Source organism: Cephus cinctus, unplaced genomic scaffold (assembly GCF_000341935.2).
Source record: "Cephus cinctus unplaced genomic scaffold, Ccin1 Ccin1_scaffold0857, whole genome shotgun sequence".
Taxonomy (NCBI): Eukaryota; Metazoa; Arthropoda; class Insecta; order Hymenoptera; family Cephidae; genus Cephus; species Cephus cinctus.
Window position 1 is genome coordinate 311,258 of NW_014333443.1, and position 23,031 is coordinate 334,288.

At 36.3% G+C, this 23,031-nt stretch overlaps 2 protein-coding genes and 1 long non-coding RNA gene across 4 annotated transcripts in view; 2 read left to right on the plus strand and 1 right to left on the minus strand.

The window, feature by feature from the left end:
- LOC107270934 (cytoplasmic dynein 1 light intermediate chain 2) overlaps positions 1-6,542 on the plus strand; it is an 11,589-nt gene extending 5,047 nt beyond the window's left edge. Inside the window, exon 11 of the mRNA XM_015746400.2 lies at positions 6,298-6,542. The gene's annotated coding sequence lies outside the window, so the exon portion shown is untranslated. The remainder of the gene's footprint in view (positions 1-6,297) is intronic.
- Positions 3,575-23,031, minus strand: part of LOC107270933 (E3 ubiquitin-protein ligase MIB1) — a 292,845-nt gene continuing 273,388 nt past the window's right edge. The window contains exons 10-15 of one of the 2 annotated variants that reach the window (XM_015746398.2): positions 6,591-6,810; positions 6,206-6,516; positions 5,681-5,855; positions 5,226-5,427; positions 4,724-4,878; positions 3,575-4,326 (exon numbers count right to left, since the gene is read on the minus strand). In XM_015746398.2, coding sequence (XP_015601884.1) covers positions 4,186-4,326; positions 4,724-4,878; positions 5,226-5,427; positions 5,681-5,855; positions 6,206-6,516; positions 6,591-6,810 — 1,204 coding nt within the window. In that variant the 3' untranslated portion in view covers positions 3,575-4,185. The remainder of the gene's footprint in view (positions 4,327-4,723; positions 4,879-5,225; positions 5,428-5,680; positions 5,856-6,205; positions 6,517-6,590; positions 6,811-23,031) is intronic. The other variant, XM_015746399.2, reaches the window with a different exon arrangement.
- Positions 17,208-22,194, plus strand: LOC112494839. Its single transcript, XR_003060720.1, has 3 exons — positions 17,208-17,519; positions 17,607-20,676; positions 20,787-22,194. It is a non-coding gene; the product is annotated as an uncharacterized LOC112494839 (long non-coding RNA).

The following is a 23,031-nucleotide window of genomic DNA, read 5'->3' on the forward strand; positions in this document are numbered from 1 at the left end:
GAAGGGGGGGGGGGGAGAAGATAGACGAAGCAAAAATAAAATATAAAAGAAAGCAAAAACAGCAAGAAACAAAAAACTGAAGAAAAATATTTAATATAATAATAAAATTTAATTATGCTTACGCACATGTCCCTAAGTCTCGTATAGTAGTAAATTATTCAGCGTATATATATACACGCGCGCGCGCACACACACACACACACATACACACAATATATGGTCGATGCTCTTTGTTTCTTTACCTTGGTATGGAATCTCTGTTCTTTTTTATTGATTATTCACAGATGCTTGTCTATTCAAAGAAAATACCTTGGCTCTGTATTAGGTTGAGATTAAAATAAAGTTACGTTCGGTCTAATTTAAGTAAGTACTACCTTTGACTGAATATAAATAGACTAGACGTGTCCTCCGTAGATTCTATGTCTCGCAGTTCTGAAGCGTAGAATATATATCTATATATAGAATTTCAATGGGTAAAGTCCAATTGTAGGTATCCGCGACATCCAGGTTCGCATTACACCATCATATCTCATAATATGCCCAGTCTATTTAACTCTTCAATCAATGATAGTACACATGTATGTAAAGTTTCGCACGGTGCACCAGTGTGTTTGAGTGTGTGTGCATTGTGAGCGCGTTCTCAAATAACAAAAAAAGTTGATATATCGGCAAATTTTTCTACGAGCTGTATATTTTACGAGATCGATTTTTTGTTACGCTTTTGTGTTACGTACATAAATTTTTTTTTCTATGAATAGTATTAAAAATTTCTTTACAATCGTCGAGATCACTCGACGAGAACGAGTGAGAACGTGAGATTAAAAAATAAAAGAACAATGAAAGAGCGAATGTGCAAATGCATCAGAAAGACCGTGTGTTTGAAATTTTAATGAAAAAAAATGACATTAGTAACTTGAGAATTTTCATTGACATCTTTCCTTTTTTGATTTTTTATTGGCACGAAGGAAACGTGATAAAGGACGAAAATGGAGTTATCGATAATATTTATGTAATCGTCGATTGCCGGTCGTATGCTTAGATCATTATTATAATTATCATGATTACAGTACATGTCGCCACTAGCGTACGAGCGATCGAAATAAAATATTTTCTTTCTTCCCTACAGTTTGGCTTATCGACGTTTTTATTTGTATCGAAATAGTCAATAACTATCTTGAACTGAGATTTTATTTTGAACATAGAGTTTTATAAGACCTCTATTCATCAGTGTGTGTCAAATATCATAGCTAACAAAGAAAAGTTGACGTGAGTTACGGTTTCTATATATTTTGGTGTTCATTTGTACGCAGTAAAACTAATGAAATATGGTAAAAAAAAATATCCTTTGCACCTGTGAGATGTCGGTCTTATTTGTCAACGGTGGATTCTATACATATGTAGTGTACGTGAACCAAACAACTTTCATCATGAAGAGTATGGTGGGTATTTTAAATATTTATCCAATACTTATAATATTTTGATGCAAGAAAACAATTTAGTTTGGGTCTTGTGTAATTTTATACTCAAGTAAAAAGTTTTTTGCATTTTGAACAAGTGCATACAAGTGTGGGAAGTTCACGCGTATCATATACTATTTGATAGTATTATGATAGTATATGATACTATTATTATATATCATAATGTAGTATTTTGGCATTTCTAAAATCAATATTAGTTGCAGATTTTACAAGTCTCTTTATTTCACCATAGCAACTGTAACGATTACATAGAACAATTAGCATAACTGTAATTGATTGTATATCTATAATATGGGATCGTTTATACATATGTGTCCCGCAATTACCGCATAAAGAATTAGGAAAGTAAATCTATAATATTAACTGGGGCACAATTGAATTTCATTGAAGTTAAAAGTCAGGATAGATTAATGTTAAAGACCTATGTTTGTTACAGGGTAACCATGCCTTCCGTTTTTCGGCACATCCGTGTTAGCACAGCACTTATTTGAAGGGAAAACTTTTTTGCATAAAAAATATCCACGCAGATAGTATTGCAAAGCTTAATTAATAACATACAAATCGGATAAAATATTTCTGTGAAATGTTATTTTTTTGTAGAATCGATTCTGATTTTTATGTAAACTATTTCATAGAAAAGTAAAAACGAGTGGTTGATAAATTGCGAGGACGGTCATGCTGTGTTTATCTCGTTATATTTGGTAGTACCGATTTTTGTGAATGCTTTATATATTTTTAAAAGGGTTATTAAAATTGAAATTTTTAGTATTTGATATTTTATCAGTTTTGGACGAGACGCTAATAAAGGTGGATTCTGCGCAGAGATTTTTGTGAGCAAAAATTGTTTGTATTCAGTTACGGTTGTATCTTCACGCACATGCATAAATATCGAATATCGTTTTTGATTAAGTTTCTTATATAACGATATGTTCACACTTCGTAGATATTTTTATTATTATTAACGACGTAAGAGTTATTCTTCGGACTGTTGAGACTACACTGACTTTTTACTAAATACATGTTAATTCTGCGTACAGATAATTAACGCATCCGATCAAAATGCAATGAGAAATGCAATATATTGGTATTTTGTAATTATTTACGTTTTATATTTGTTCTTTATGATAATTATCATTTTCTACGTTTTATTTTTTTTTAAATAAGAAACATACATATATGTAATGGAAGCAAACTGTGAAATCGTGTAAAATGATCGTAGTAGAAAGGCATTTTTTTCTCACAATTTTTTTTTGTATAAAAGTTAGGTAGTCTATTTTTATTTAAACTCTCTAACGGAAGCCGAAAGGTAGGATTAATTGTATAAAATTTTTTATTGCGAAATACGAACTACAGCAAAAATGCCTTCGTTAAAATTTTCCGTTTTATAACTCCTATTTCTACCGTAACCAAATTACCTTAATACTATCTTAAACAGAGTGGAAAATATTTGAAAATACTGCTATTGTACAGATTATTCGTGTTTTGGCGGTTTTCTTATAATATTTTTCTCTCTTGGATCGTAAAGAGTTAACAAAAGATCATTATAAAAATGTTGGAGCTATATATGGGGTGTATACAAGGTTAGTCAGTAGAAACTCACCAGCAGAAGTTGGCCGCAAGTGGCCGACACGGCAGTGTGGCCTCTTCAAAAAATGACACGTGACTGTGACCGATTCCCATAAGCGCAAACTGACAGTTCGCATAGTAATAAGGTTATTGAAATATTTCAATAGTTAGGTAACTGAAATAATTAATTAATATTGCAATGACAAAATGTAATATCAGTTAAGATTTATTTTCACAACAGATTGCAATTAAAACAATATAAAGTTTAAAATATTCACAATGTTGATATTTCCAAGTAATGATCACAACTGCAATTTTGCAATACAATGCTGCAATTAATTTAAAAATCAATTAATTGAAATATTTTATAGCAAAAAAGTGCAGGAAAAAAATCGGTTGTGAACATAAATCTTAACTGACATTACATTTTGTCATTACAATATTAATTAATTATTTCAGTAACCTAACTATTGAAATATTTCAAAAATCTTATTGCTATGCGAACTGTCAGTTTGCGCTTATCTCAAATCGGTCACAGTCACATATCATTTTTTGAAGAGGCCACACTGCCGTGTCGGCCACTTGCGGCTAATTTCTGCTGGTGCGTTTCTACTAACTAACCCTGTATGTATGTATATGTATGAACGACGAACTTCAACAGATACCAATTAATTAGTGTCGATACACAATAACATAGTACTAATAATACATCGAATAAACTTATAACATAATATTCGTTACCGAATAGATTCCATTGACAGCATGTAATCATCGGCTCTATCGCATTTCAATGAATAACATTAACTAATTAATTGTGCGTAGAATTAATCTCCGATTCTATTAACGATTGAAACTCAAAACGATTCTGGAAAAACGCGTAAAAATCTGTCGAAAAGGAAAACGACGTGCAACAAACGCGGCTCATAGTCAAGCGTTCATTTCTTGTCCTATCCAATTAAATTAGGTTTCGATCAATGATTTTTCGGCCATCTTGGTATTTTGGTACTTTAGAAGAATTGTCAAAAAAATTGACATTGTTTTCTTCAAAAAATTAATTAACGGTATACCCAAGATGACTACCAGTCTTTACGCTTTCTGCGCTTTTTCTTTTTCATCCATTTCCTCTAGATTCTCGAGTATATTAATAAAGTAATATACGCTTGTCCACAGCTTTACGACATATAGGACATTCGGACATCCTGTCACCACACATTTGACAGGTGCCATGACCGCATAGGAAGATCATGTTTTTCAGACGATCCAGACAGACAGGGCACATTGTCTGTAAAGTAGAACATTACAGTTAATTATTAAAAGAGATGAAAGGATTTCAGTGATAAAAAAAAAGAACTGGATAAAGTAGCAAGGTGAAAAACAAAATGACTTGAATATACATATTTATAGTATCGTTAAGTTATATCCACGCAATGACTGATGTGCTCCAGGCTATTTTTATAAATCATAATAACGGCATTACATCAAGCTAATGCGAACAGGTAATATAAGCACAAAACATTGCTTCAGAACAACAGTGTATTTTTTTATAAGACGCTCCTTCATGTTTTTAATATTTTTTACTCAAACGAGTATTTTTGATAGAAAAGAAGGTAGAGTCTCACACAGATAAATTATTCAGGATTATTAGGTATAAACAGAAAGTTGCCATTAAATTATTTTACCTGCTCTTTAATATCTTGTAACTGTTGCTGTAATTTCTGAATATCGCTGTGAGAAATATCGCGATTTCCATTATTCATAAGAACAGCCTCTCCGGTGCTGGAATTCGAGGGGGCAGGTTCATCCTTAGAATCAGCCTTAACCTCTGCTATGGTGCCTAAATGAATAGAAGAGTGAAATAAGAAAATGGACAAAATTATAATAAAAAAGAAAGTTATCTAGAGCTGTTAAGCAATGGAAATTGCCAAGTACGATACTGGTTATTATAATCGAAAAAACATGCAGGTACGCGAAGGATACTTTGAAAAATGATTTAATTGGAGATATTAAAATATTTAAAATCTGAGTTATTTTCATTGCAACACAGTGTATGTACATATACACTATAGTATATTCTTGAAAATTTATTGCACAATTAATACACGTATTACCGAAAAAAACTACTGATAATATGTTCAAAGTTTTTATTTTGTAAAAACACGCTGTTAATCAAGTTGGCAGTACCTGATGCATTGCATTCTTCAACGTAAGTAACATCACCTCCTCCGCCGCAGCAAATTGACATCGGTATCATGAACTGAATCTGGGCCCGACATTGGACGCATTTTTTCATTAGAGCTGCACAACTTTCGCAGGCGCACATATGACTACATGGGCGGAATAGCACACCTGCTTTGCGATCGGAGCATACTACGCATTCTTCGATCTGTAATAATACAATTTTCCTTGTCAATTATTTGTTAGTGCTTTGCGTTAATTTATTTGGATATTGTTTTAATGTAATTTGGATATATCTATAATTTATTTGTGGTACTTGTGGTAATGTAGTGTGCCTTTTTGTGTTTAATAATTTAACATGGCAATTGGTATAATTGAGGCTAAGTTGTATACAAAAATGCAAAAGAGCATTTGGATATTAAAATGGGTCGTATATGAAATTATACAGTAATGAAACTAACCTTAATTCTAGACAATACATTTTCTCGACAGATTAGACATTTTTTAACCCGCGGTGCACACGCATTGCAGCATGCAACGTGATTACATGGGCTGAATAGCATTTCTCTTTTTCCATCGGAACAGACGAGACATTCGTCAATGGTTGCGGAAGGAGCGGCGGCCTCGATTTCGTGTCTATTGAAAAGAAAAGAAGAATAAATACTCTTGGGCAAATTTCACATTAGCATTGGTGTTTTGCTAAAAAAGAATCAAAGGTTAATGGCAAATAAATGCGAATATTCAGTAGTTACCATTAAAGAACCCGTAGTACAATTTCCCATTGCCAATACTCTTTTGCCAAAGGTAAGGAATGGCTCTCCATTTATTCCATTTATTTGCCATGCGCTACTATTGACAAAAAAACGTTGGTAATGGGAAATTTTGCTATGGGAATTAATATTGCTACTGGTAGATTTTGTTTAAGAATAATTCATGATTATTGAAAATTGGTAGAAAGCGATAAAGAGAACTGTGTTGGTACTAACGATTCTTTATCCTTGTGACAAGTAGTTAGGGCCTTCCACAAATTAGGATCTGGGCAAAGGTCAAGAGGTGTTTGACCTTTCTTATTTTTCAGTTCAAGATCAGCACCGTGAGCCGCGAGGAAATAGGCTATGAAGGAACTGCTCTTCTTATCGTGACCTTGCGCACCAAGACTGATAAGAAGACGTCCAACATCTTGAACATCTTGCAATTGACGTAACTGAGTTAAGGTGTGATGACGAAGGGCCTCGTGCAGCGGTGTGTCGCCATCTTTGTCAGCTACGTTCAAATTCGCTCCTTCGCGAACTAGTAACTGAAAAATAAAAATTTTTTAAAATACGATTATTCGTATTCATGTAATTATTATTAATTTCCTCCATTACTTACCCGGACTATCTGCGTGTGCTGCCGTTCCACTGCCAAATGTAAAGCTGTTTGCAAATTGACATTTTGCAAATCCAAATCGGCTTTTCCAGCTCGTGCAAGCTGTTCGGCCACTTCCACGTGGTTATTCAGGGCAGCAAGATGAAGGGCCGTATAACCGTCATCCTTCTTCTCATCGACAATCCATGGTCTTGGTAATTTCGATAGTAAAATTCGCATGGCGCTGTAACAATGAAAGAGACTAAATATTAGTTTTCAATATTTATGAGAAAACAGATGTTTTTAACCCCTTGAAGCATGCTGGTATTTGGGAGTACCACCTGGCAACTCTATAAAGAAACAGCAACTTACATCCGATTCAAGCGAAAATTGGTACCCAGGGATCTTAAGGTTCACTGAATTGTGATCTCACTTAAAAATCTTCAAATTCAAAATAGTTAATCGAGTATGGTATAGTAAGTGAATTGAGTTGAGATTCGCGATCAACGACCTGAAAAACCTCCTAATATCAAATTTCAAGTATATCGTATGTAAGAAAAAATACATTTATTACGACTGAATATGACTTTCAATAGTTAAATAGAATATCTTTTCAATGTTTTGTAGTCTTTTTTATTATATGGTTTATGATGCAATTATGAAATAATCCCATTTAATATTTCCCTCAAACAGAAACCCTGTTAATACATCAACTTTGAAAATGTAATGTAACGCGGAACGCGAAATCCAATTCGAAATTAACGACGCGCCGTGTCGCGTGCACACACCATGGGTTTGAACAAACAAGCCATAGTCGCGTACAGAGCACAAATAATGGATAGTTACGAGTTGGAAATATGTACAGATTTACATTGATTAAAGCCGATTATCCTTTACAATGACAAACATTACAGCCATATGGGGTCGAGAGATTTTCTTTAAAATGGAAAATAAAAGAGAATAAAGGACGCTGGATTAAACGCATCATAAACAAGCAATATAAAAAATTAACCTGAAAAACCCAATGTCACTATTTTACTGTAATACACAAAGGATATCTTTGCATCGAAGGGAAAACAAGTTTAAAAGTAAAGCATCGTTACGTAACAACCAAGTAAAAGAATCCATCATCCGTTTTTACAGGATTAATTTCTATGTTGGATAATTATATGTCCGGTACACAGCGCGCACCAATGTGGGGATGATACCCCACGGATTGAAAATAATTCCTATGGGATCTAAGAATGACAGAAAAGGGCCAGCTGTCGCGAAGGCCTCCTCAACGATGCGATATGGAAATGTGGAAGTGAATTGTTCAGTCAGGATGTGTCCACGTATGTGCAGCTAGTTGTATAGAATGGATGTATGCATCTGTGGTACAGGATGATGGTTTTGAAGTGTTATGGAGAGAAAAGGAAAGAATCCGATGGCCTCATGGGGTGTGCCGAGAGAAACGGCAGACATGAGAACACATGTGCTACTGTGGCACATGTTGGGCACCGGTTTCTAACCCCCAAGGTCTGTCGCAGGGCCGTAATACGAATTCTTAGCATTGGTACTAGGTATTAGGTTAGGTACTTACTGTACACTCGAAGTCATTAGGACTCTCTCGTACATTTATCATTTATCATACATGGACCATTCATTTGGTCTCGAGAAAAACTTTAGATATAGGATTACACACTTGGATTTATAAATTTTCCATTGTTCTTAAGTCACAGTGAAATACGTAATATCTATTTTAAGATTGAGTATATTAAGATTTATAAATATATATGTACGTGTATTACGCACGGGATATCAGGTTGCATATAGCAATGCGAAACAATCGCTATACAGAAATGCTAGTGCCGACGTAATTGGCAAGTTAATTAATTTATAGTTATTAATGCAATAATGGACAGGATTCGGGCTATTTGCATATTCATGCAACTAAAACCCATAGGCAGACAGTTCGAGGTTATTAACGCCAAGTATACTCTCGCAAAGGGTGTGCTTCGATGTGCTTTGCAAATTAGCCTAATTGTCTGTTTACTTTAAATGCAGAGAATTTTCGAAATATCCCACAAATCTTCTTCATACTTATGTAAATTATGCAGTCGTTCTCCTCACTTCATCTCGTGTACAAATCGTTTTAACTACTCGTTATCAAAGGGGAGCCAGACGTTTCGCTGATCTTCTCTCATGACCTCTGATCTTATTCAATCGACATATTTATTTATGAGCACGCCTCTAAATAATACACAAATACGTACGTACATTAATGTTACGCTGACATGAATACTCGTCGCAGCCAATTGCAAATGCACCTTTTGGAAAATTTCAAACGAGGTTAAAATAATACTTGCGAACATTTTTGGTTACCGTCCAAAATGCTTTACGAGCTGTTTAAACGTTGCACCATGGAAGGACATAATTTGTCAAATATTTATTTTTTATTGCCTCTAAGTGATTTCGCAAAGATATTCCAATTGAAATTACAGGAAAAAGTCAAATTTCGATTATGGCTGCACATCGAAAATTCGAAAAAAGACACTGCGTGGATATCTGCAAGCCAGAAATAGTTATCTAATATAAGATGTAATAGCAGCCCCTAACAAAATAGGAAATATACCAACGTAGGGCTGAAGAGTGGTTCATAAAAGAGACATCAGTTCAACATCAAAAGACAAAGGAAACGGAAATAAAAACAGGAGCCAAGGCACACGTGTTTGCGTACGGTTTTTCTCGCACTTAAAGACTGTTTTTACGTGCACTGTCGCTGGCTAAGGGACAATTATCTGACTAACTGTCAAGTGAAGTTTCTCTAAATTTTACAAAAATAGAATAATCACCGTGTCACGTTCTTGTCAATCCCAAAATAATATTATAACGAAAAATACTTTAACACGCTTCTTCGAGTCTGTACTCATGAAACCATTATACCTATAGATAAAGGTAATTAATTAATTTATGAAATATCTTTTTATTATAAGTTACCATGTCTTTATACTAATCATAATTGTTTATTATGCATTATATCCATATTGTATAACTACGTAGGGACATATGTGGTACTATAGGCAATATCGCAGTGTGAAAGTGAGTGTATGTAAGGGGTTATGTATATACATAATATATACATATCTACTATATATGCACTCGAATCTGAAAGAGCCCGTCTCGTATCGTATCGCGGTTCGGTGCATTTAGTGAGTCAGTGACAGGCGGCCATCGTGTCGAGTGATGCAACCGTATAAACCACTGAATAATACTACAATTTAATATTAATAGTTATAGGAAGTTCGTAATAAGTATCGTGCCAGAGACTTGTAGTATTGTGATTTTGAGTATTCAGTGAAACAATCGTTGACAATATAGAGAATATGAGAGAATGAACTAAATGAATACAGTAATGTTGCATATAACAGCTTCAACTGCTGTAGTTGGCTTAACATTTGGTAAGACACTGTAACATATGAGGTAATATTAATTTTTTCTTGTACATACGTATGAAATATATACCTGTAATCTTATTAAGTATATATTTAGAAAAACAGTAACAGCCATTTTGACATCAAAAGCGTTTATACGTGTGCACGTACTACTCAATGTAGAATGAATTGAATCCGTTGTTTGGTTTTTTTTTCCACAAATTTTAAAAGCGACTTTTTTATAACGCGATATTGCGCTGTGCAATTTTAATAAAGAAAATTAGGCGAAAAATATAATAATGCATAAACAGGTAATTTTAAGAAAATTAATAAAAATAATTTATAAATGAATGTGCATAATGCACGTTCACTGTTTGTAATCATTTAATTATGAACAGGAAACGTTCTATTGGTTTCCATCGAGTAGATATTTGGTACGTATTAATAATATGGGAAATTCGCTGGGGAAATGTTTTGCGGTTTGTTGTCCCATTTTTATATTTTATTGCTTTCTCGTTTTTAATAACTTTTTTGTGTTTCTGTTAAATTAGGATGAATGGAGTAAAAATTGTGGTAACTTTTGTTCGAAACTATACTCATGCACGTGTATATATCATGTGACATGTACCTAGAGCAGTATTAACGAAGGGTTACTTTTACTTCTCTTTTTGAAGAAAAACTTTGTGCTCTATTCTCGCATACCATTTACCCAGTGTCGAGTTAGTTGGAATTTACGTAAATTGAGTACAAAATGACTTCCGAAAACTTTCGTGTCCAAAACAAGAACAGTCTTAATGTATAGGGGTAGAGAGAAGTTAGTAAAAAAATCTGTCTACATAAATATTTTACAATGAGACATATCGACTAGTGTTTTCCTCGGTAGCGCGATTTTGACTTTCGAAATTAATTTTTTTTTTTTTTTTCATACGAATTCCTCGCACCCCTCCCAAGCATCTCACGTCAAGCAGTTTCCCCGAAAGCCCAAAAGAATTCTATTCATCTTCCGATTTCAATTGCGCGGCAACTTGGCGAGATTGTTTTAAAAGTTTGATTTTCTATCAGTCATTCACGTCCGTCGAGGATCCAATTCGATCAAACTTGACGCAATAAATAAAGCTTCAATTTCCTGTTACCCGTTTCCAGCACAGTCCTCTTCATCGGCAGACATCCTTACACTCTGCTTTTACGTGTGCGAGCCTTATATCTTATAACTTTTGAAACGTGCATCGCACCCGATGATTCTACTGTCAATCAGAAAATCACAATTCACCGAACGATAAGATTTTCCAAAAAGAAGAAATTAATATTTTACTTGAACACGTCATACTCGGATCGCGGGTAATCATCAATTTGGCAAACTAGTAGCACCGACTCCAATTTCATTCTGGGGAATTATAATTGTCATACAGCGTTGTATCTATTGCTTACTAGTTTATTAAGGTAAATACAGTGTTTATCTTTGTTAGAAATTTTTTGAAAAATAATTGACGCTTCATGGATTTATGAGAATTTGATGTTGTGGCTGCGAGTGCGAAAATTCTCGCCTATATAAAAAAAAAACAAGGATGAGAGTAGACAGCGTGACGTAACATCCGGTGCTTCTATCGGAATTGCCACTCCCATTGGAGGGCTGGTGCACTTTGAGGTGAGGCACTTCAATAGGTATATTTGCCCATGGAATGCCGCGAAGTGGATCGCTTTTAAATTTTAAAAATCGCAAAAAAAAAATAGTAAAAATAGTTTTTTAAAAAAAGTTTTCGTATTTAGCAGAGTGAATTTATGCAAATACAATGATAATGGGAAATTCTGGCGTAGAGTTTTACAATTACAATGTATAAAAACCAAAGACAATATGAGCAATGTTTATAGTCGGTTGACATTGTGTATTTCATTTCCTATTCCACGTATATAAAATTGTTTTCGAATTCTTAAAAGTACGCCGTATTTTTTGCCAAATTCTCATAGTTCACTTATCTCTAACTTTCGTACAATCGTACTATCGCCTCTTCTCATAAACTTTCCATAATTTTGAAAATTTACTCGAGCACTCCTTTCCACGAGTAAAGATGTCGAGTTCCGTCAGAAAATTGGCGAGAAGTAGGTAAAACTTTGCCGCCGCTCTTTTTTCCCTGGGAAATGGAGTCGAGTACACTTCCTTAAAGAAAGCTAAGAAAGAGAGGACAAGATCTCTTGGAGATAAAGAGAAAAGAGAAAGAGAGACGAATTAAAGGGGAGGGTTGAGAAATGCGCGTTGAAAAATTGAAATTTCTCATAGAACTCGGAAAACCGAATCACACAACTACCAACTAATTCTATCGAAGTGACTAAGTACAAAAAAATCCGAAAAAAGATCAAAAGAATGAGGGGGACAGAAAAAGTTTTGGAAAGAGCCGTTAGTGGTTAAGAAGTTTAAAATACCATACTAAATAATAATAAAAGAAAAGAGAGAACCGAACAAAAAAAATGGTCCCGTCAATCGCAGCACATCAGTTCGAACCCTGTAATTTATGCGTTCAATACGAATGGTAGAATGTCCTGTTTTTCTTTCATTTTTGTACACTACCACGATCCTACCACCATCATTGCATTGTACATACAGAAATATATATATGTATATATATACCTCCTAGTATAGTGCTTTGTGAATTTTTTCTATACCTGCTGCCTTGCAAGGCAGCCGCTCATTGTTGAAAATGAGCGAAAAACTTCACTACAGAAAAACGAGGACTGTACGTTAATTCAAGAAGATCATTTAAAGTCATCCTAAAAAAATATTTGAGGAAAGTTCATGTAATGATAAAAGTGCTAACTAAATTTAAAAATGGAGAGACGATCATTTGGTAATAGAATTTCCATGAAACATCCTGTGAATAAATGAGGATTCTGTCTCTCGTACTTTTCGCACTGTTACTGTACACGTAAGCGCTTAACATAATCTCTCTCCTCTCGCACAAAGTTATTTCGAACAGTCACGAGATGAGAAATTGGCAGGGCTCCAATTTTCATGTGCTCGATTTTTCAATGGCCGCTTCGCTCATCATCGTTATCACTCTCGGCAGTGTTACTACAGTTGCTCTATCGGTACTTTAAGTCCCGGTAAAGGGCATTTCTAACGGTATGAATTCTCGTGAAATGGCACGAGCCACCAAGGAAATGTAAAGGACATGTAAATTACGTTGCAAGTACGTCGTTAGCGAAAGCACACTGGAACACGCGGATTAACCTATCAATTCAGTCATTATTTTCTCAAAAAGTCAATGACTCCCTTGAATTCCGTGTTAGAGGTTCTCGACTGAATCCTCCCGACTTCTGGATACCGTTCCGGTAGAAACGACTGAGATGGCGCATGGTGCGCATTGTGAAGGAGCCTTTAAGTCAGGCATTCAGTATGCAGGTCTATTTCGAAGCTTTTGCCGTAACCCGATCCAGAACGTAGAAGGGATTAAAGTTCCCGACACAGAGAACGGTGAACTCGTTTTCAAGTGAGCGATTTTCGCATCTGGTACCGTCGAATGGAGGAAGCAGGATGAGAAAACGGGGTTTAAAGCAAAGGAGAAAAAGGAGAAAGGTGAAAGGGACGACGAAACCAAGAAGAGAAGTAGGGTGAGTAAACACAATAAGTGAGAAAATGAGAAGAACGGCATAGACAGCGGAAAGCAGAGTGGGAGTGAGAGAGGGAGAATAAAAAGTATGTGAAAGAAAGATAAAGAAATAAAGTGTATAGCTATAGACAGGAGATTCGAAGGCGTAAGCTCTACAGGCTGTACTCGTTTCTTCGTAAAACGTTTGTTGACGTAACCTTGCGTAAATACGTCTGGAGCATCTAGCCAACTGACAAACCCCTTTCGAACGTAACGCAACTTTTCTTTCTTTTTTCTCTTACATTTTCCTTTCTTTTCTCCTCGCGAACTCTCATTTAACTGTTGACCCTTTAATCTTACCGTAACGGAGCTATAGAATTATGCCGTTAATAATCCAAAATGGCCGACTTCAATCGATTAACGGACACATAATTACAATATAAGAATGTATTACGTAACAGTGCATAATTATGTACTTCATCATATATTGAAAAGTGTTGCTACCGTTCATAACTAAATTGTTATGCATCTCTTAGAGGAAGAGATTTAACGAAAGGCAAGCGGATTAGGATATCTATTTTATTTTATTTAACATGAGTATGAAGATTTATCTGATGGCACTAATTGCTTTCTAATTATAATTAAGCAGTGGGTACCCTCTTTGGTGCGGTGTCGATAACACAGCCAGTTCTAAAAGGAACCACGTGGATCTCTCTTTGTTGTCTCTCTTATTTTTCCTATCTCGTTTTTTCTCATTTCCTTCTTATTGTTACTCTCTTTGACCTTTTCCCTGTTTTCTTGGTCTGCTCCTTCTCCTTTCTCTCTCGCATCGTCCCTCTATCCCTTCAGCTTGTCATCCGTCCCATTGCTCGACGCAGCGTGGTCGACAAAACCCGAAATACCGAAAAAAAAACCAAAAAAAAAAACCAAAAAAAAACACGAGCGTCGATTTTCTCGCAGCGGGGTGTCCACGTCTCGACGGCGTCACGATGCTCGAAATAGCGAGCACACAGAGATACAACCGAAAGCCTCCAAGGGATGCATCGGCTGCTACCAGTAATTTTAGACACGGAGAACGGGACGCTCAGATATTTTTCTTCTTCAGCTTATTTCTCTTGAATTTTCATTTTTATATTACTTTTTATTCTCTTCGATTTTCTTTGAAATTGTTTCATTATTTGCTCTTGGTCCACGTCTCTTTTTCCTCGTGATTTTCTTCTTTAATACTTCATCGTTATCTCTGTTCCTCGTGCAAGCAACGTGCCAAGGTTAGTAATTTAAGAATTGATAGTTACGTCACATTACAGAGTGCTTGTTTTATTTGGAAGCAATGGAATTTCACGAATCGGTTTAGGATAACGTACTTATGTTTTTTCTTTCACTTCCAAGATCTTATCGCTTTTCTATTACTTTGCTTTATATCATCCTCTGGTATTGACTCTGTATCGAGTTGCATGAGTAAATTCATAATGGTAACAGGAAACGGATTTTGAAGTTTCGACGAGTTGTTTACGTGGTTTATCGAATGTTTGGTAAATTCTAAAAAACATTTTTAATCCATAGTAATTTATCTACGTTTTACAAACAAGTTATTTGTTTCGTACTACGTTTAAATTCATGAAAATTAATAATAGCGTATGGGTTGCCGTTCAGTTTTGTTGCTGCTTCTTGCATATTCTTCTACCGATAAATAATATTATCAGTCTGTTATTACGTCATATAATGTGGATGCAGTAATAAATGCTTTTCATATCGCCTCGAAGGTTTCGTATTATTAGAATCAAAGAAAATACTGATGCACAATGGTTTTATATGAAAGGTTGGAGTAAAGCCTCATTATTGAAAGAATAAAACATTTTTTTAATTAGAGAAATACAAATTTTAATAAAAAGGAGTCATAGCTCTTCTCGTCATCGATTCAAAACATTAATTTTGTTTTATTATCTGGTTATTCGAAATTTTGTAGTTTAGGTTAAAAGGTTTAAAAATTTTTTTTTCTATTTTATTGCTTCTGAAATAGAAGAAATCTTTATAAGAAAAGATTATATTAGAAATCGGTATAAAGTTAAATGGATATCCGGAGAGCGGTATCATGAACAGGAAAGCAGAAAGGGGAATTAAACAATACAGACTAAGAATAGGTAAGAAACAAACAGATCCATTTTCTAACGAACCCATTAAAGAAATTCACACAATCCGTAAAACATATCCGAATTTGGTAACACAGACCCATCAGGAGTAATCCCACATATTTCTGAGATTAGATTCGTTTAAAAACAAAAATAACAACTGCACCCTCTAAAGAGAGCATTCGAAAAAGGTCTCAGAAAAGAAAAATCTAAAAGCGTAACCGGAGCCAACGACCCTCTCGTATGCTTTTTAGCGTGAAACCCATAAACTGTAGTAACGCCTTCGTGCTACGAAAAAAAGAGACAAACACGATAATAAGTATCAATCAAATCAAAGTTAAAATCAAAGCATCGAAAACATTATCCAATTCCAACCTGTATCCTGCAAATGCAACACAAAAAAAAAGTTCAAACAATGTTCTCCCTAAAAAGGAATCATTGAAAAATCACTAACATATTGACTTGATATTCAGTGAGCAACGTCGATGAAAAAAGCTTATTAATTCTGGAGACTTGCTCAAGGACCGAACTGATCAAAGAAACGTTTACTAATTCACATTTAGAGATATTCGCAGTGAAAAAGTAATATCAAAGAGATAAAAATGAAATAATAAAATAGTAATAAACAAAAGACATAATCGTTGGTACTATCATGGCCAAGATGAAACCCTAAGACGGTCTTTCTACGGTACGTTCTAAGTTATCACTCGCGTTCGCATCCCAGGAATAGTCGCCATGTGGTGGCAGCCGTGGGACGCCTATTTTCGGGTAAAGACAAATTTGGAGCGAGTCGCTACCGCGAGTCCGAAGCACGGCATGCGCTAGTCTCTTCAAGTGTAAGCTTACATGCTGTGGCTAGAGTTAGAGAAGGGATGCTGATGCTGATGCCGATGCTGATGCTGATCATGATGGTGGCGGCGGTGGTGGTGGTGTTGGGTGTGACAAGAAGGCCAATGGGATGTGTGCGGCCATTTTTAGAGGGCTCGTTGAAGGAGCCGTACCCGACTTTGGCAGCATTCAGTTGGAGGCGGTCAGTCGAAGAGGAGGATTCGTAACAACCCTTATTCCTTAGAACGAAAACGTATTAGTATCGTCGCACGTATCCGCATCCGCATCATCAGCACCATCGGTATCATCGGTATCACCATAGATCGACGTCGCCAGTGTTCTCCACCAATTCTACGTGCATTGGATCCGATCATCATCGCACCGACATGCCGGTGCTTAAAAATCTTTTTCCGAAGACGAGGGGAAATCTGTAGAATGGCAACATCGCCTGTCTCTGTGGAAGCCATATTAATTCTTTCTCTGTTTTCTTTCGTCTTGTTCTGTTTCATCTGGTTACGGCTCTTCGAAATCAATGTTTTTTTTGCTTTTTTTTCCAATCGAGACCGGGGTCACTGTTCCGTGCTTCCTTACTTCCCATAGTAAATGCGACGTATGGAATGTAAAGAAGTATGGAGCCGCGCCCAGGCTTACCAACGGCTACGAAGAAGCTTGAAAAGGAAAATGCAGAAAAAGTGCTATATACTCGATATTTGAAATGTATGCAGGTGCATGGACGTGCACATGTACAAATACCGGAGTAGTGTTCGAGTTTCGAAAGGGAGCAAATGACGTCTGCAGTAAAGTGGGAGACGAATAATTATGATATTTTGTAAAAGAGGGAAAAAAATTAAGAAACAAGTGTACAAGTGTAAGTCCTTAAAAGTACGCGACATTATATATCCAGTAACGAGGTACCGAAAAGGTCCAATTAATTCAAGAGGAGAAGAAGACCATCTTTTCGCAACATTCGAGGAAATAAGATATCGCATTCTTATTGAACAGGTGAAGATATTCATAACGAAGAAAGTGTTTTATATCTCATTACGTCTTTTTTTTTTTTTTTTTTTAATGGCTTCATGCTGAAAATAGAACGATTCTACGTACGTCCCTGGCGTCGTGGTGCGATCTATTTCGGCTCGTAAGCCTGGCAAGCGGGTGCGTAAAAGAAGAAAAAGAGAAAGAAGAAGAAGAAGTAGAAGAAGAAGAAGAAGAAGAAGAAATTACATGGCAAAGTCAAAAATAGCACGTGTCGGTCGGCGCCATATTTCCAGAAATAAGTTCTCCGGTTACAGCAGCACCGAGAGTGAAGGTGGGGATGCCGGAACTGGCAGAGGGGAAATGTATTTCGAGTTTCAATTTATTTTTCATATCGCCAAGACCTAGGTGAAACTACAAAATCATAGTGTACGGTATGATTCAAAATACCGATGTAAAAAAATATAACGAGAATCTGCAGGTACAGAAAACTGATAGGAACATTTTCATAAAAGTGGGGATAAGGCTCAAGCGGTGGGGATGGAAGCCTATTTCAGTCTCAAACACTGGACCAGTCTTCATCAGTCTGCCGCATATCAGCCTACCGGTCGCTTCACATTCGGCATTAGTATAACATTAGGTATACAACAGGGACGCGGCTGGAATTTTGCAGGGCCGTAACATTTTCTACTCTGGTACTCCGAGTATGGAAGCCCGGTAGATCATGGAGTACGGGATAAAACTCCGCTAAACACTCGATTTATGAGGCTGAGACAGCGAAGCCAGCATGAGCCCAGGCGATTCTGATAAATAATGGCCTCGCGCGACTATGCAACGTTACGTGGATACGCTAACGCCATGACATCTACATATGTATATATATATATTCTATGTGTGTTCTATGTGCTTGGCAACGAGAATGGGCTAAAATGTTGCGTCTACATATACGCGGATACACTTACTGCGTTACATAGCCACGTACAGGGCTGTACACCAGGGTAGACTAGTGTCCAATTGTATTCAGAATAGTTCGTGGGCACACACGCAGATATCACCGCGGAATAGATTGGGACACATAGGTACCCGCGGATTTGCATTGTTGTCATCGCCATTCGAATAGTACGCGTCAACGATCGCAGAGTATCTATTGTCGCGAGTAATTCTCGCGGAATCCCGTCGAAACCTTATAACTTTTACTGTCCAATTTTATCGTTCGTCAATGCACGAACAGCGATTCACACGTTTCTCTGTCCGCCATTGAGTGCGCAGAGTAGTCGAGTTGAGTAGAGACTAAACTAAATCGCAGGACAATATCGGCATATTGGACTGAAGTAGATAATAGCCGATAGTAACCGATCGTTATCGACCATTCCCGATCATTCTGTTGGATAGATATGACCACTCCTGGATATTACTTTGATGGTTACTATATGCATTTTTAGAGATTTCTATAATGGCTATCAGGACAAAATATATTCTGGTTAGAAAATAGATTCGTGTTTTGCACCGTTTTCACACAGTTTCACGCTCGGTATACGCGAGCGTTCGGGTATGAAATTTCAAGAGAGGGAGAGACAGAGAGAGAGAGAGAGAGAGGGAGAGAGACTGGTTGTAGTTATACAGTAGGAAGAAAACGAAAAAGAGATGGAAAAAAGGGAAAATAATTCATCATGTTCAGGATAGCCCGGGGATCGACGAAGGGCTTTCGTAATTGCTTAAGTTTTCCTCTTTTCGTAGTTATTATACGGCTCGAGTACTTTTCGATTACGAAACATAGATTTTTAGCAGTTTCCACTCGGTTCCAATCACTGGGAACTTTAAACTGTTCCACGAGGGAACTCCGATCGTTTGAAATTCTGAGAAACTGCGGCTCATTGTGGGTCCGACCCTTTAAATTCTCTTGGTATAGTTAGGTATGTACATGGTTCATTTATGTTATACATATATTCATAGTACGTTTGTATATAAGGTCCACTCGAACGTGTTTCTCTAATTCGCTTGATTAAGCTAAATAAATTACACTGATATAATTTCCCTAAAATAATAATATTAGCTACGGTATTGTTGGCTAATATCGTCATTTGCATTGATGTCATTGTTAATTGACGTGGCTCTGAAATTTGGTCGTTCTATTTATTTCTATTCTCAGCTTCATTTCTCTTACTGACTTTGGGAATGTTTACAAGAAATACTATGCGTAAGGTAATATTCAACGTGACTGCTTTAGCGCGTTCGCCAGAGTTAATTTTCAAAACTGAGTATTGTATCTTGCTGTTATAAAGTATACACAAATTTAAATCCTGTTTCCCTCTTTGTCAGTGTCATACATCTCTCTGCATCCTTAATTTCAAAATAGGTCTCCCAAGGCCTGTCCCAGTTGGAAACACCCTACAATAAATTAAGGGAATATCGTACTATGCATATACCATATATATGCACTGCGCGTAGTAAACGAATATACCTTCGTTACAAGAATTTTCAGCATTTTAACTATGTAAATTATATATCGATAGTTCATTAACGTTTGAGCGAAGTTGATTTAAATAATTAAGTGGATTAATTGAAACGAAATTTTCTTTATTTTATTTCCCTTCATTACCCGCTCTGCTGGCATTGATCGTCAGCGCCACTCGAATTGCAGTGTTCGCTAGGAGCTAACGTTAGTTAGGTAATTTCAGTAAACAGTTCCTACGGGCTGCTCCAGATGGCGTTAGTGCACTTTTCTTACTATTAGTCCACTGCGAGGGAAGATAGAAATGGCCAAGGGAAATTATCATCTGACTGTACTTATTTACATAGAAATACGTACGTTTGTACTATAGCTATATGTAAGTATATGCATATAGTATAATTCACGGCAAACGCAAGCGCTGAAGTTGGACGCGATTGAACAATTCTGTTAATCGAGGCAGCGTGGCCTTGTTAAACAAATGAAGGAATGTGAAATTCATGATAAAAACAGTTTTACGATGTTAACCTTCATTTCTTTAATGATGCCAGCCTGCTCCGATTCATGAAATTCACGGCCAATTTCAGTTGGTGCATTTGCCGCGAATAATCCTTTATATACAGTGTCCATATTACACAATGGTGACTTCCCATTTTCCTCGAGTATGTAGTGTATAACGGATCGGACACTTGCAACACGATGTATGTAAACGCATCTGTAGCGATGCACACAAAGGTAAGTACTCGGTGCTCGACTAATAACGTTGCCGAATGTCAATTCCTTCTGTATAGACGGACGATTGAGCATGATTCACACTCAGATGATAATAATTATTGTTTCCATAGGCACATTATACACCTGGAATGACCTGTACACGTCACACCTGGACAGACTAGTACATACACCCGTCACATTCGCATGATAATAATTATCGTTTCCATATGTACATAACATACCTGGGAGGACTCGTACACATATGGAAGGTCATCTGTAACATCTATACCGGTGACTACAATCAATCGTTATTCACTAATTACTCCCAATTACCACAATGGCGACGGTTGCTCCGCTGTTCCATGAGCAGTGCTACGTGTGAGAATTAGTGTCCGGTTGGATGAAAACTTGAAATGGTCGAACAAAAAATATCACTCGTTTATAAATACAAGTTTTCTTGACAACCTGACTAATCGATTGAGTTTGAACGATTAATGGTTAGACACGCAAGCGGACATTATTTAAACAGTACGTGCAATTATACTTATGATCATAATAAGGACAGTTCTTCTTAGTAGTCCTTCAAATATTTTTCAGTCGTTCCTCGTATTATCGAACACCCCATAGAATTTTATGATAGTTCCAAAGTGCATCTGATGCACGCGATGCAATTTCTATCGTAATCCCTTTTTCCTCAGGGTCATTAAAATAGTAAAATACTTTAGTGTTGTTTTTTCTACTTCTTGTTCTCTCTCCCCTTTTCACTCTTTGTTTTTTATTATCATCGAGTTTTCACTAATTGAACCAGTTTTCGAGATAAGAGTGTACCCCACTAGCATCGCTACTACCACCATCAGCAGCCAGTCCAAAGGCTTCCATCCTACTGCACTATCTTGGTCGTCCTCCTTCTCCTCTCAGGGCCGTACTACTCGGCTGCAACTGCCCGCTATTCCAATCATCATAAATTGCTGAGGCGAACGTGACAATTGTACAGAGGAACCAATGAATGCAGTGTCATTCGCTGCTTCTGCACATGCAAGCTATTCTCCCTGACGTAAGAGAGATAGACTGACGGAGGACGAGGGTGGAAAATCAAAGGTTGAAAATTCCGCAGCAGTGAAATTGTTGCCGATTTGTCGATTCATTTGATTTCTGTTCCGTTCCGTGTGCTTGCTTGTCGACCCGTCTGTCTGCCTGTCTGTCCGTCTGTCTATCAGCAACTGGAAATATATATACCCTGACCCTTCCGTTAAATGGATTAAATAATATCGAACTGTGTCAAACGTTTGACATGGAAATAGTTGCATCTCGCTCGCTGCACACCGCACGATGTATATTTCATGTTTCTCGGTCCAGCAACCTTCCTTCTTTTTCTGTCATTCCACCCTTCCCGTTCATGAAACCATTTCGTGAAAAACACTTGCACGTGTCGTGTAGCTGCCTCTGGAACCAATCCGCACCATATCGTGGATCTGCAGTTTTGCAAAATATGTGTTCATATTTAAATTTTTTACGGACGTTCGATTTTGAAAATTTTATTTTTTGAACACATGACATTATCTACAGGCATAATTTTGTGTAGATATTATCCATTGTATACATATTGTATAGATATATCTAGACAAAATGCGCATAGATAGTGCAATGGTTTGATAAGGTAAAATTTTCGAAAATGAATGTCTGAAAGAAATTTAGGTATGAAGATAGATCTTGCAAAGCTATAGATTTGAGATATGGTGAAAATATGAATTTTATGAGTCGAAGGCTTTTTTGGCGCAATAATATGAACCTAAAAGATGTATACCGTGAAGTAGGCAGCATGATAATTTTCTAAACAGTCAATATGCGGTTTTAAGTACAGTAAATTTATTTTAAATAAGTTTAGCTTATTCATTTTAAATAAGTTTATGACTAGTCAAGATAATATTGTCATTGAGGTTTGGCAGGCAAAATTATTAAGTTATTAAAAATATGCGCCACAATGTGAATTCCATTACTAAATGATTAATGTTAATTATAAATTATTGTTTTTTTTTTGTGAAATCATGTTACTATGTGGGTTATAGATTATTTTCTTCAATAATAAAAAGCAACGTCATATTTTTGACAGTTTTAACCACGACATTGGAGTTTAACAAGAGCATATCAAGTTTTCACCCATAAATTGATTTTCAATATTAATTCCTTTAACTTCAAAGGCAGTTCAAAATTGTTCTTATTTTCGTATCAGCATTGACGTTATCCGTTTAATGTTAGATTATTTTTTTTTTTCATCTTCTTTGTCTGTTTCAGACGGATTATTTATAAAACCCAGTATATGCCATGCCTCGTGAATGCCAGATTGCTTATCGGCCTGGGGCATTTAGCTAATATTAC